At 42.6% G+C, this 15,819-nt stretch overlaps 1 protein-coding gene across 1 annotated transcript; it reads right to left on the bottom strand.

Moving 5' to 3' along the window:
* Window positions 1–1,505: 1,505 nt before the first annotated feature.
* On the bottom strand, window positions 1,506–15,478 carry hnrnpl (heterogeneous nuclear ribonucleoprotein L). The gene is made up of 14 exons (XM_056284630.1): window positions 15,356–15,478; window positions 12,431–12,549; window positions 11,564–11,801; window positions 9,869–9,954; window positions 9,556–9,652; window positions 9,360–9,432; window positions 4,807–4,842; window positions 4,459–4,527; window positions 4,117–4,367; window positions 3,870–3,991; window positions 3,576–3,777; window positions 3,418–3,475; window positions 2,114–2,209; window positions 1,506–1,765 (listed from the first exon to the last, which is right to left on the bottom strand). Exons 1-14 carry the CDS (start codon window positions 15,437–15,439, stop codon window positions 1,707–1,709), a joined length of 1,590 nt encoding a protein of 529 aa, XP_056140605.1. The 5' UTR covers window positions 15,440–15,478; the 3' UTR covers window positions 1,506–1,706.
* Between the last annotated feature and the right edge of the window lie 341 nt (window positions 15,479–15,819).

Below are 15,819 nucleotides of genomic sequence, written 5' to 3' on the forward strand. Positions count from 1 at the left end.
GTGAACTTGATAACAAGAGTTCAGCCCCACCAACTGGTCCTTTGCCTCGGCTATGCGGGAGCTCAGCTAATCAAGCATAGTTTTCAGTACAGAGAGACTGATAAATTTCTGCGGTTTTAGTCGAGGTTACTGGAGAGGGCTTGATTACCATTTCTTATCTCCTGAAGAATAAGTTAGTCTCCTCTGCTCAACTGTTTTAGGCGAGTGTTTTCATTATGCGAGCTTCTTGGTGGCCAGTCCCGGTAAGTTTTCTCTGCAAATGTTGGAATTTGCTGACCAGCTGGCTTGAGTTGTTTTGTTCCTGGGTCTCAAGGGCAGACTGCAGCTGTCTGACCAAATTGAAAGTGGGTTTGGGTGTTTATAAAGGTTTTAAAAAGAATTTTGTTTGGAGAGCCACTGGGCTATCGGCTATCTAGCTTCGCTGCAGCACGTGACCCCGCCCCCCCAGACATCCCATTTTTATTTCACCCATGTTTGTCTTCTTTGTGTTTCTGAATTGGATATAGGTCCAGCCGAAGTCTCCCCCATTCTTAGCTTTATATTTGGGAGAGGAATTGGAGGAATAAGGGATGGGCAGTGTGAATTGACCCAACAACATCAACCCGTAACTTGGACCATTCTCTGGCCTCTCTATCTGGGGGCGTCAAAGTGCAGCATTTAAACTGTTAAATTTAGTCCACGATAGATGCCCTGACTGACCAACCTGTGGAAACTCAAAATTGAGATGCGAGTGTAATAACCGTTTTATATTCCCTGGTTAAAACTGATCACAAAATGGTTCTCAGATCTATATTTTTCCAAGATCAATGGAATCCCATTACAACTCATCCAAGAACCTTTAGGTCAATGCTCTGATGGGCATCATGACATTAAGTTATGAGCCCAGTATAGCGATGCACCAGCTAGAACAGTGCAATGTCTCTGTAGGGGTGTAGATCAAGAGTACATTTGCATACATGGATTTACACTTGCTCAAAGGAGACACCTTTACCATGGTTATGTGGCCATATCACCTGCCAAGTTTGAGTAATCGCATGCAAAGGCTGTATTGTTATTATTGTGTAGTAAAAGAATGACACCGTGAGCTTTTGAATGATATCCATTTTTAATAGATATTCATTCAAACATTCCCAATAATTGGCACCACCGCAGGCTGTGTCTCAGCAGTGTACAGTTGCTGTGGTCCAGGCATCAAAAATCTTCAAACCCACTGAGAAAAGCAGTTTCAAGTGCCACGCAACCACTAAGCAGACAACAAATTTAAGAAATAGTCCACCATTTTAAAAACAATTTTTCAAATTTTGTTGGGTTTTTTTTTTCTGACTCGAGACTGTTTGTTAAAATAAAGTGGTGGAACACAGAAATATAATTTTGTTCATGGTTATTTAGTTCTTTGTTACAGCTTAAATTCAATCATCAGTTCTATCATGAAAGATAAATTATAAATAAAATGTATTACAGTGGTGTAGTATGAATTTATTTGACAAATAGGGATTCTTGTAATCTACAATGTACTCGGCAAATTTATTGGATTAAATTGAAAAAAGATAAAAATAATATAAAAATTATTTAAGTTAATGCAAAACGGACTAACACATCAATCCTACATTTATGTTAATACCAATTGAATGTATTATAGGGAAGTGACAACTGCAATATACACTATGCAAGAAACACAACTTTACAAACAGGAGGGAGGTGTGGTTTTAGTTGGCATGGTGCGCAGTTGAAAAGCACAGCTTCAGCGTGTATGGGTAAGGCCCATCTAAAAGGGGGGGAAAAGACGACAAATGAGGAAAAAATACAATATTTCTAATGATTTTTAGACTGTTCATGTGGGTAAATTTGAACTGCATTCAAAGATAAAATAATTTGTGTGTGTGTGGGGGGGGTATATAGTTTTAGCTTTTGCCCTCAGTATTGGAAAAAAAATGTTGCTTTCAAACCTGATATACATTTGATAATCACACTGTACCCAAGCAACCAATAGGCAACAAGTTTTTTTGTGTGCCACTGCTTGAACCCACATTTGGGGATAGTCCTGCTTTTAAAAATAAACTGACTTAAAGTCCTAAAACAATCTGTTTCATGAAACCACATTTACGTGACTTACTAGGGTTTTTCATCTGATAGTGGTTCATCATGGCCAAGGCCTCCATAGCATCATTGATGGACTCCCATTCCAGCAGGCCTGATGAACTGCGCTCACCTGTTGCACACAAAAGGACAGAACGCGTTCAGATTCACTGTAGTCACACTAATCATAAAAGACTAGACTTTAAATTACAAAGCAACACTTTGGTATTTAAGTAGAGGTCTCTGCAGGCTGCAGCATTTTTCCACTGAATGACTGCCACCTGCTTCACCCACATCGCATGCATACAGCATTAGAAATGCCGACCTCTAGATAATTTACCAGAATGATCGACAACTGACAATCTTGACTGACTTGCAACAGGTTTTACATGCAGTAAAGTACAGAACCTCTCTTGCAAACCATAATTTTGTATGGAAAGCATGGCAGTCAGGGACAGTCACAGAATTTCCCCCATTCGTCAGATGGGGTAAAAGCCAATCATATTGAATTCTTTCTGGATTGTTCGATTTGACGAACATCCATCCACCCATTATCCAAACCGCTTATCCTGCTCTCAGGGTCACGGGGATGCTGGAGCCTATCCCAGCAGTCACTGGGCAGCAGGCGGAGACACCCTGGGCAGGTCACCAGTCCGTCACAGGGCCGACATACACACCTAGGGACAATTTAGTACGGCCGCTTCACTTGACCTACATGTCTTTGGACTGTGGGAGGAAACCGGAGCACCCGGAGGAAACCCATGCGTGGGTTTGACGAACATAAATTATTTTTTTTTGTATGAAATCTTAGTACTAGGATGATTGAGATGAATTTCCACTGATGAGTCAGTTCTTTACATTTCCCTGTCACTTCGACAACACCATAGACTTCAACATGGTCTGTTTGGAAATATTTTATTTGGAAATAATTCTTCTTTTAAAAACCGTTTTTAATGGTCCATTATCTGGCTCAGTGTCAAGCTGTGTGCAGCACTGCGTTGCAATGGACAAATGAAAATGAGCAGATGATAAATGAAAAAGTCAACCACAGGGCATATCTATAGGCTGTCTTACATCAAGAATTAGTCATGGATGAAAGGCATTTTTCCAATCATCCAGACTTAAAAATAACACTACAAATATTTGTTTGCAAAAAATGGACTGCTTGTATGTTCATTAAAATTCAGGTCTGCACGTCTGACTGCCCTAACCACAATCTAGGATTCGATCATCCCCACAAATAAATACACAGTATATAAATAAAATTGGCCATTAAACCCCTGGGATTACAGTGGAACACAATTTGTCTGTAGTTGCCAAGGTGACTTTCATATTACTTACTCTTTCCAGTGAAGTGTTTTACATTGGAGGGGCTCTTAATTCCCAATTCATCACAGACCTGACAGGAGAGAACAATTTAATTATGGACATCCACACTCAAAACACTGGAAGACCAAAAAAAAAAAAAAAAAATTCAGAGTTTCCTTCACCCTTGGTACCTGGTTAAAGATCTCTGCAGAGATGTCAGGCTGCCCATTAAAGAAGTGTAGGACATTACTGGGGTGCTGGATGCGGTTCTTGGCTGCTTGCTCTGGGGATGTGAAGCGGTTGTTGCGGGAACCATGGAAATCCTTAAAACTGCTGGTGCCGTCCTCCAACTCATAGCACTGTCCTGGCATAATTGCCTGCTGCTTGGACACACTAAAATGACACAAAAAGATAATCCTACATCGAAATGTTCAACAATTTAAAAGGCATTTATAGTTTTGCAGCTCCTCGTGAGCAGTTCTTACCAAACATTGAGTTTCTGTCCAAAAAGGAAGTTGTTGTTGAGGTGAGTGATCGCTCTATCCACAGAGTAACAGTCTCCCATCTCAACCATGGCTGCCCCAGGCTTACTCTTCATGAACTTGACCTGGAAGATGCATTGAAGAAGGCATTGAAACTGAACCATCTAGTCGTCTTGCAAACCAAGGCACAAAAATCTGCCAAAATCATCTTGTTTTTGACAGGATAACCAGACCCCCCCCCCCAACTCACCCTCTCTACATTGCCATAAAGGCAGAAGACATTGAAGACCTTGTCAGCATTGATCTTGGAGGGTTCAAGGCCGTACACCATGACAACGGGTGAGTCCGCATGGGGGCCGTATTCAGGAGGAGGTGGCCCATATCCAGGGCCATAGCGCTGGCTGCCCCGCCCACGCCCACCTATAGGAGGCCCCATGCGGTGGGGAGGAGGTGGTCCATAGCTCTCGTCATTGTAACTGTGGTAGCCTCCTTGGGGACCACCTTATGGAAGCGAGGCATCGAGGGTAAGCGCATGCTGGAATCTGATCGATTTGCTCCAAATTTCACACCAAATTGTTTTACAGATATTTACCATAATCTGGTGGGTGGTCTCCCAAAAGCGCAGGCTGCCTCTGACGCTTGTTGGGATTGGCATTGGGATCTAAAACCATAAGAAACAAGTTGCCGATTAAACTGCCCCCCCCGACCGGTACCTCACAGATACCACTAAGAGTACATGGGTTACTAAGCTATGGGAAAAGGTTGTGATTGACATGCAAGGGGGTCTGATGTTGGGTTTTAAGTTTTGCAGGAGCTCTCACCTAAGAAATGTTAACATAATGGAGATTTTTTTCTTACAATGATATAGTTTAAAACTAACATTTTAACCACCCATCTCATTCTGATGCAAACACACACACACACACACACGCACACACACCTTGTGAATTGCTCCAATTGCCTTCACCATCAGCATCTGTGCAGGTACACATATATACACGTCAAGTCCAAATCAACAGTTAAAAACGTACAGAATTTGGCCAGAACACGTATGAACACATTCTATAACATTCTAAGCAAGTATTTGTGAGAATAAAAACTACAGTGGGTTTTGTTTAAAAGTAAAAAAGCATCAACGCTACATCGAACCTGAGCAAAGTCTAAGCATGTTTTATTGAGAACTAGACAGTTTTTACCAACCAGAGTAGTCTAAAGGATAACATCACAAGTGAAAAGAGAAAAATCTTTAAACTACAGTTGACAAAGGAAAAATCAACCCAAATCGTTTTTGTAATTCCAGAATTCAGACGAACTGACCCAAATATAGATTTGTGTAACAGCACCATCACTCATACAGACGGCCCAGTGATTCCACTGTGAGTGGAAAAAGTTAAGACCCTCTAATAGCACAGGCCCATCCACTGTCTGTATGTATTCAAAACAGTATTGTTCAATGAGTACTTTACATGCTAAAGTAAAACTTCAGTAGTCTTATATCACTGTAGCCAACAGGATCTACTCGATAGTGTTCAGCCTTAGTGTTATTGCTCTTGCATCAGTCTCGACTGTGCGTCTACATGAGAGCACAGAGAGAACAAGTACAATGAAGTCAGCAACAGTTGATTACAGAAGAATAGAACACAATAACCCCGTAGGGCCAAATCCACAAATTCAAGTATCATTATGAACAAGTATAAAATGCCTATAGTCCTGAGAGTATGCAAACTGTAATTTGCCCCTTTACACCCCATCTACATAGAGTTGCTATTTGGAAACACGCCACTTCTGTAAAATGTATAATTGCTAGGATTAGAATATGCACGTGTCTCAGAGCAGCAGTCTTGGGTTGATTTTACCTTCAAATGAACATACACGAAACCTTCGTAAGAAACTCCACAAAACTATTTCCTTGTCATATGCTCCCGCCCGCTCGAGAAACGGAACCATTTCCAAAGGGCAAACAAACCAAAATACAAAAAAACAAAAACAAAAAAACAAAAAACAGCACAGTAGTTATAAATACATACATCAGGTCTGGAAAATCTGTTGTGACTTAAAGTTGAAAAATTAAGAGTATAATTTCTTCTTAAATATTATCCGCTTGGATACTCGGGACGAAGTTTGAAGACGTTTGCAACTGCGAACGACAAAGGAGCCTTTTTGTAAACCCTTTAACCGTTTGGAAATTCCAGACCTGATTTAATATTGGTTTATTTCATAAATATATTAGACATATTTGACAATTTAACAACATTTAAACAACCAGTCATATGCTAAGAATCTCAACTGTCATCTCAGATTATTCATTCATGTCTCGACATGTACTTACAGCACCACACATGGAGCACAGGACACAGTGGGCAGGTAGGGGGCACTCTTCTGCAAGGACGCTACCCGCCAACCCTGTGACTCCAGCCTCAACTCATCCTTCCCTCTCTCTTCCATCCTTCCTTCCTTCACTCCTTCCTTTTCCCCACCATCAGAGAAAGCAAATCCACGTATCCGTTCTGGGTTTTGAGTTGAAGTTGCTTTGTTTTTAAAGTTGCTATTAGAGGCTCATTTCCAGCTTACCGTGTTCTGACCGCAAAGCAGGACATTTGCATCGTTTGAGAGTGGGGTGTCTGTCCACAGACATACTTGTGTCAAACCTGCATCACACGGGAGGCGTTAAAGGCATCACTATGGGCCAGTTCATTGAAAAAAAAAAAAAAAAAAGGGAAAAATGAAAACGCAGAAACAATACAAGAACAGCACAGAGAGATGGGAGAGGGGGAATGAGGGAAAGGTAGAGGGGGGAAAAACAAGAGCACCAGGGTCCATAAATGTAGAGCGCTTTGGAAAACGATTCTTATCTGTTTGCCTCTGTGCTTGTATGCTTGATGGGTGTTTGATGCTTGTGTCTTCATAGGCCCCCCTGTGGTTGTTCTTCTGAGTAAACATGGTCGTATACATGATGCTTGTTTTGTTTGTTTCTACAATAGCTGTCAGCCACTGGCAAAGTGAAAAGGCATCTAGTGCTTGACAGTATTCATCTGGAATATCTGCGTGGTGATGTGCTGTCGTGGCAGTTCTGCTCTGTGTGTTGCCATGTTGTGTTCGGCACAGGAAGGGAGAATGATAGCAAAGAAGCCAACACACCCAGGTCAAGAGATGAGCGGTATAGCTTCAGACAGAGATTGTTTACTGGCCCCAGTGTGTGGTGTCATCTGTCCCCTTGTCAGGCTGAGTGTGTCTGAAAACTCCTCTCTGCTGCTCCCTGTGGTTGTGTATGGCAGTCAGATCCCTGGGACTCGGGCTGGGAGGAGTGGCCGTAATGACCACACACACCTGACTCTCCCGCCCTCATCACACATAATGTGTTGTGTCAAAAAAAAAAGGTGATTCCTTCAGGACTCAGGAGATGAGATGTGCTGTACTTGTAAAAAGAGGATGATAGATGGTTATCATTCTATCAAGATCAGTCTGTGGTGGAGTATGCTTGGAGTGTCTGTTCGCATGGCCTTGGAGTAATTTCTGTCCCTCACCGTGACCAAACGTGGTTGCTACTGTTCACCACCGAGAGTAAAATGGATTCCCATGTCGGTGGTGGAGGTAGGGGTGATGGTGGACTTGGGATAAGGAGGTACTGGGAGTTGAGGTTGTGTGATTCCAGTGTCTGTTGCCCCACTGTGTCCGATGTATGCCAGGGAACGGAGATACATTAGTTGTGGCTGTGGGTGCTTGTTCTAGCTGTAGAAGCAGCATGTGTCTGCTTGGCAGTTGACGTGAGCCTGCATGAGTATGCACAGTGAGGACACAAGGAGTACCTCTCGTTCATAAAGGCAGCAGAAACTAAAGAATACCAAGGAATCTTTTGAAGAGGAAACACTTTACGCCTGTGTAAAACTTGCACCGAAACTGTTGTGGCCCTGGCTTATCAGAGTGACATTAAAAATAAAAAAATCCAAAACACAATGCTTTGAACTGAAAATAAAAATGACTACTTCCAGTCTATTGTAATGCAGCTTAGTCTAGTACAGGGGTGGCTAACCGTGTGCCATGGAGAGCCATGTGTATGCAGGTTTTCATTCTAACCCGACTCCACACCAGGTGACTTCACTGATACATTTTTCCTCCTTGGTTGAAGGGTTGCTCATCAGTGAAATCACCTGGTGTGGAGTTCGGGCTGTAATGAAAACCTGCATACACATGGCTCTCCGTGGCACATGGTTAGCCACCCCTGCTCTAATAGAACAATTGGGCAAAAACATCAGAGAAACTGCAAAGTTTACCTAGTTAAACCCTAAGCCATAGGGTTTCTTGTGATCCATTACGTTGAATGTTAATCTTGAGTTTCACCAGGCTCCTGGCACATCATGTATTAAAGTGGATAAAAAATTCTTCTTTGGCCAATCAACAAAAAAAAAAAAAGAGGGCATGAGTTAATACATCTAGCATCTAGTTTAACCCACTCTGCCGTCAACTGAAGTACTGACAGAGGATTTTTTTTGTGACAGGACCAAATGTGACAAATGGCTGGTGAAGTGGGGCTGTTAACATGCACTTATGTAAAAATGGATTTTATCCCCTAGGCTTATTTGTATTACTCATTCCTAAACAATCACTTGAGTTTCTACAGAATCAACAATTGAGCTTAATGTAAACACACTGCCCCATTAATTGCATATAATCAAAGTAACTATTCAGTAACTAGTGACATAAAACTCAAAAACCCCTTTAATAGGAAAAGTAAAACCAAATCATAGGCAATTCATAACTATATTAAGCTCTTTTCCAAACAACCAACATATCACAAAATAAAAATAGCTGTCACTAGAGAATATAGTATAGACTGCTATACAATGTAGACATTATACTTAACAAGTCAAGTATTTTTGTGTTTTCAGTCTTGCCTTCGTGTGTGTGTGTGTGTGTGTGTGTGTGGTCACCACCTCCCCAGAGGCCTGCTTAATTGGCTCACCACTCAATCACTTAAAACGTTGGTGTAGTTCCTGATTGAAAATTATAAAATCTCCAATATGTTGTGCAAAGACATCTGAAAAAAAGATGCCAAGACGGTGCGATACTGCTCTGGGTTGTAAGCAGAACCGCAACACGCAGGAATGTGAGGTTGCACAGTTGTGGCATGCTCTACAGGGAGCGTGAACCTACGTGAGGAATTGTGAGAATGGTCACTGTGACAAGTGCATTCACAAGTTGGCGACTTAACATGCATGAACTGGTAACTGAAGTTTGCTGCCCTTGAGGTTGCTCCTCGTGCCCTTACGTTGTGCCTGCTTTGTGGTGAGAAAATGCATGACGACTGTGATAGCACCGCAGGAGTGCTGCCTCTGACCGCCAAGATGAGTGGTGTAGCAAACGGCCAAAAGAAGCCACTCCGCTGTGGTCAGAGGCAATACCCCAGGAGGCAGAGGACCCTACCCCATCCCATACAGTGGCATGAGAGAAGAGGAAGAAAAAGAGGGGAAGAGAGGGGTAGGGGCTGCGTGTTACCTTGGCCACTCAGGTTGGGGTTTGTGTAGTCCCACGTGTCTTGGTCATTCTTAAACACATTGAGGCGTGCTGGCTGCAGAGAGGGACATATCCCACAAATCAGAAGAACAGTTTCTTCACCAACGTGTGTGTATGTACATATACATGTTTCGGGGGGGGGGGGGGGGTGTCTTGTCAAAGAGTGCCACATACTCACCTTAGCATATTCAATCTTAAGAGTGCAACAGCCAGAGTAGATGTCTGCCCCATTCAGAGAGGCTTTGGCCCTCTGGGCACTTTGGACTGAGTCAAACGTGGCAGGTATGGGTCAAGGAGAGGTCTTATTTCATGGCCAAAACCGACAATTCAAAGCTATCATCAAATTATTTATGTACTTTATTAGCAAAAAATGTTCCACATCGTTAGAGTCTACCTTTAAAGCCAAAACATACCCAAATGGACGAATATGCAATGAAACAGAAAAAAGTCCCTTTACTGAGCAAAATAAGTTTGTTTTGGTAAAAGGATATTCCACCATGGCCTGGACTCCGTTCTTCCTGAAGATGACGATCCTCTGTACGGGACCACAGTTGTTGCAGATGGTATAAAGTACATCCTGTTGAGGAACAATCGCAGACCTCAGAAAATCTATATATGGTAACTGAATATTAACATAAATCTAGTACAAATGGCTCACTTGTCCTCTTCACCTAAAGTCCTGTTGCTCAGGGAAATGTGTAAAAAAAAAAAAAAGGCAAGGAAAAGAAAATAAGTGGGTTGTTACTCAAAGATAAGTTGAATCAGTTTATCTGGACACGTTTATTGAGAAACGTTTCATCACTCATCTAAGTGACCTCTTCAGTCTCAACTTGACTGCAGGTATCCCCACCCTTATAAACAATACAGTCGCATAATGACTGAAAACAGTTTCATATGCGAATTGCGGTGACCATTAACTAGAGTTACAATGGCCACGTGTACTATTCAGAGGATTGGGGAATAGTTGCTATCACTGCATTGTAAGATGGCGACAGATGTACTCTTAGGCCCCTCCCTCGGTTCAGGGATGGTCGTTCCCTCATCAACCAGATGGCCTCTTTGACTCCCCGTTCAAACCAGCGTTCCTCCTTATGTGCTTAACCATGTTATGCTCTTATTTTTATATCAACAGCGACACAGCGTTTGGAACTTCTTGCTAGCTCGGCTAGCTGCTTTATTCTCCCGGGAGTGATTCATGCCCATTAGGCACAATGACAAACAGGATGTACTGCATGCCTTTCACCGTCACCTTGAGTTGGCATTGCCCTTTTGTTTCGATTGACTGTCCATTGTATGCCTTCAGTGGTGTGTTTTTTTTTCCTCCTGATATTCTTTTAGGCTTCTCTCTAAGTGCCGTGAGATCATTCTCAATTAAATTAGCTTTAGCCCCAGTGTCTATTATAAATAGCACAATTGTTCCATTGATTAGCAGTTGTGCAATCCATTTGTCCCCTCTCACAGTACTTGCAGTCTGACCAGTGTCCTGTGTGCGGTCATCTTCATCATGTGACACCACCCTGATGAAAAATGTTTCACTCAAATCATCATCTGTTCCTTCCACTGTGTGCACCTTATGTCCCTTTTTTCTATCTTTGGAGAGACACATTTTTGCATAATGGTTTTGTCCCTTACACTTTGCACACCTTTTCCCATAAGTGGGACATTGTCTTGGTTTGTGTCTTTCACCACATCTTTTGCAAGTGAAAATCTTGTCCTTGTTTTTACCCTTGTACTCGCTTATTAATCCTCATCCTTGAAAGAGTGGCCACTGGCCTGTAGGTGGGTGTAGACTGCGGGGTCCTTCCAGTCAGTTGAGACTGAGGAGGTCACTTAAGATGAGTGATGAAATGTTTCTCTCTCAATTAACATTGTGTCTAGATGAACTGATTCCTCTTTTCTTACCTGGATTATTGCGCATGCATAAAGACAGTGGGTTGTTACGTACTTTAGTAACGCTGGCAGTAGCAAGACATGCGGGCAAGGTTTGATAACATTTGGGTAGTTACATGATCCTTTCAGTAAGGGTTTATTGATGTAATATGATCTTTTCAATGGACTTATTGCCCATGTAAGCTTCGGGGGAAAAATTAAATGTATCACAATGTATTAGATGGTCTACCATCTTGTGGCTATTTGCTCAGTTTATAACTTCATTTTGTACAAAGGTCTTGTTTAAGTTATGTTACCGTGGTGATTGGATAGATGGGGTTCATGATGGTGAGTAACAACACATTGTTGACGCTGCGGGTGTCATCTGGGTCTCCTGGTCGGGAGATCTTCTGGCTGGTGGAGTAATTGATGAAAGCAGGGTGACCTGCAATGTAAACCTGGTTCTCTGCTGCATAAGTTACTGCATTGCAGGAGCCATTCATATCTTCATACTCCACCAGAGCCTGGCGCTTCTTGGGCATCATAACCACATAGCTGTAGGAGGGAGGAAAAATGCTGTCAAATTTTTCCCCTCGTTTCTTTCAAAGGATTTTTTTGTGATCCAAAAGTCAAATCTAGATAGTTGGTTTACCCAGCTGTGCTCGGTTAATGAAAAAGTATGAACCATTTAACGGTTTAAAGCATTGTTTCACAACATGAGTCCTCAGTTTTGACAAGTTTTCTATTCCACTTTGTTAGTTAATTACGTTCATTCGTTTTTGTGCTAACATTAACAACTCTGTTGTTAGATGGCTTGATACTTAGCCTACAGTACTGATGGGTCTTGAGGACCTGAGTTGAGAACCAGTTAAAGGTTTAAGTAAGCCTTTTTCCCAACAACTTTGGCTTTATGTAACCTACTTCTGACCAGTCTGACCTAAAATCCCTGATGAAGAAAAAGAAGAAAGGAGAAGAAGAAAGACGAAGGAGAACTTGTACAAGTTTGCTACTTGTAAGTCACCTCAGCAGTTTATTCTAAAGGATTCTTTATGAAACTGTACATTAGCATACCTTGAGCAGTAGGAGGTGGGTGAAAAATCAGTATGGCCATTGCTTGGTGAGGCACAATAAGATGTCAAATATCGTGCAGTTTGTTAAAACACATGAAGCAGAGTATGCATTACCTGATGGCCCCAAACTCCTGTAGCGCCTCCACCAGGTCGGCCTCCATGATGCCATCGACGAGGCCCCTGATGTGCACCACCGCGGAGGGGAGTGTTTTATGGGGGTCATCGTAGCCCTCCTGAAAATGAAATAGAAATTAACAACTGACCAGTCTGACTTCTGTCAAGACTATACAACAGTTGCAGAGAACCAGAGACGAGACCACCTATAGTTGCATAACTGAACGTGTGTTAGCTCGATGTTAGTTAACGTAACTAGTTGTTGGTTAGAGTTCGCAAGACAGCAACTCAAGCTGGTGAATATTAGTCTCTTGCCAAGACGAGCTAAACAGCTTGGTAACAGTTAATTGGTTAGAGCTAGACAGACATCGACAAGCTAGTGGACATTAGCCTGACAAGCCAATGTTGGTTAAAGCTCCCTGACACTACCCATTACTTGTTGATGAGCTGATGATCGTTAACCATTTCTCTGTACAGCCACAGAAGAGTAACCACATTTCCCATTCAAAGACAGATAGTTGAATCAGTTCATCTGGACACAAATTTTATTGAGATAAGCATTTCATCACTTATCTTAGTGATTGTCTTTAGTATCAACTGAATGTAGGTGGGGATACCTGCAGTCAGTTGAGACTGAAGAGGTCACATAGATGTGTGATGAAACATTTCTCTCGAACAATATGGCCGAAAACGATTGGTTTCATATACAAATTGCCATGAGCATTAACTAGAGTTTCAATGGCCATGTGTACTATTCACAGAGGACTTGAGAATGGCTGCAATCACAGCATTGTAAGATGGCGACAGATGTACTCTTAGCCCCACCCCCCTCGGTTCAGGGACGTTAGTTGCCTCTACACATAGATGGCCTCTTTGACTCCCCATTCAAACCAGCGTCCCTCCCTATCAAGGCTGTACACATCCTCATCCTTGAAAGAGTGGCTGCTGGCCTGTAGACTGCAGAGTCCTGGCCTGATGCATTAGGTCTTCTGTGCTGTGCCACAGCATTACAATGCTGTGATTGCAACCAATCCCCTGTGAATAGTTCACATTGCCATTGAAACTCTAGTTAATGCTCATGGCAATTTTCATATGAAACCAATTGTTTTTGTTCGTTACGCCACTGTATTGTTTGTAAGGGTGGGGATATCTGCAGTCAGTTGAGACTGAAGGAGGTCCCTTAGATGAGTGATGAAACGTTTCTCTCTCAATAAACGTGTCAAGATGAAGTGATTCAACTTTCTTTCTTTGATCCAACTTTCTGGAATTTCTTTATCTGGATTATTGAGCATGCATCAAGAAATGACCACCTTTGTATCTGTGCTAGATATATATATAAAGTTCGAGTGATTGAATTACAGCACAGTGGCTTAGTTGTTAGCTCCATCACCTCAAAGCAAGAGGGTCCTTGGGCTCCATTTATATAAATGTTTACACAAAAATTTGTTCTTGATGCTAAAGAAATTTCTTAGTCCTCAAGTTTGTCTAACAGACAAACACAAAGTCTGACTTTTTTTTTTTGTCACTCCTTTCCCCTGACGGGAGCTATTGTCGAACCGTTGCAACCAGCAATCACAAAGGCTTGCAAAGGCAACGTTAGCCAATTGGTGTCTAAATTCAGGGGTTTCCCAAGCTCTACATCATCTCTATGAGACAAACTTGAGGGCTAAAACATTCCAAATGTGTGTATCATAACAAATTTCTGAACAAGAGCATTTCATATACGAGGCCCCTGGATTGGATTCCAGCTCATCTGTGTGGAATTCGCATGTTCTACCAGTGTTTACGTGGGGTTCTTTCAGATAATCCGGTTTCCTACCAAAGTCCAAAGACAAACACTTTGAGTGAACTGCCCTTAGGTTTGAATGGCATTGGAGACCATATGTGGGCCCTGTGATGGACTTCCAACTTTTCCTGGGTGTCTCCCTACCTTCCACCCAATGCCTGACGGGATAAACTCAGCACCCCATGACCCCAAGTTGGATTAAGTAGGAGTAGATAGCTAATGGTGTGTCTTTCGAGATATTGCATAGAATTTATCCGGTAAAGCTTATGTTATAATCAGTATCTAGTTTGAATCTTTCTAAGTGTGATTTTTGTGGACTAGAAAAAGAGTATTACCCCTCTATTCTTCCAGTGTATACAGGAATGTTCTGGACTGATGTAGCCAACGTTCTAAAAAAGAGACTTAAAGATGAACATTGAATTAGATTTGTTTGATGTAGTGCTATATTTTAGTAAAGATAATATTGGAAATAACATGCTGTATATTTTTTTGGAAAATTCCATATTCATAAGAAAAATGGCCAGGAACCAAGCCTAATTTCCTGCACTTCATTAATGAATTTATGGTGCGATGTTGTTTAATGTTGGGGGGGGGGGAGCTATTAAGATTTATAAGTTACCAGGCGAATTTAATATGCTGCATATAACACAAACTCTGGCATTGTAAAATGTAATTTTTGTCTTTACTTTTGTTTTCTATTGTCTATGTCTTTCCTTGCACCGTTGTATATGAAAATGTGCTCAATAAAGAACAGGGGGGGGAGGGAGAGTATATAATGGTGGGAGGAATGATGGATGAACGGATGATTGGCTGATTGAATTAACGAATGATCTCCCCGGGTTTTCTGCCGATGTGCGCTGCCTATCGAAAGGCGCTGCTTAGCGGTTTGGCGAGGTCAGGGGTCAGACCGCCACCGCGTCGCGTTACGGCCGCGTTTTATCGACAAGGCGGCACGAGAACGCCGACGCGAAGGCGGGAGGCGCGCATCAATTAGTCATGGCGGCGCTACTGGCTAGCTTGACGTACGGTCCTTCACATTGTACGCTCGCCGAGTTCCCCCCCCCCCCCCCTAAGGGGCCGAGAGACCGCTTTGCTCACGGCCGTGACGCGCTCAGCGAAGACCGCAAGACCGGACTCACCGTCGTCATCCCTCCGTCCTCGGTTTTCTGTCTTTTCGTCGCTCTGCCGCCTTCTCCGTAATACCGACCTGCAGCAGCAGCCATGTTGTCCCGTCCCCGACGCACGGCCGAAGAATCCTGAAATGCCGCAAGAGCGCGACAAATGGGTGTGAGCGGACGCTGTTATTGGTCCCCGTACCCGTCAATCAGTTTTGTTTTCTTCTTCGTCCTGTATGTACGCGTGTGACCGCATCCCACAAGGGGCGCATTGTCGCCCCGCAGCGGCGGAGGGGAAAAGGTACACGGACAGTCGGGAAATCAAAACAGTCAAAATAATCAAATCCTGTCGGTGTAAATTCCTTTGCAACCACTTGAATCTACTTTCGTCAGCGTCTTGCGTCATTTTACTTCTTGGATTCATTAACAAATTAGAACCTCCAGCATAAATCTTGTCGTAAAGTAATATTTAATGTAAACTACTAATA

This window comes from Lampris incognitus, chromosome 8, assembly GCF_029633865.1.
Source record: "Lampris incognitus isolate fLamInc1 chromosome 8, fLamInc1.hap2, whole genome shotgun sequence".
Lineage (NCBI taxonomy): Eukaryota > Metazoa > Chordata > Actinopteri > Lampriformes > Lampridae > Lampris > Lampris incognitus.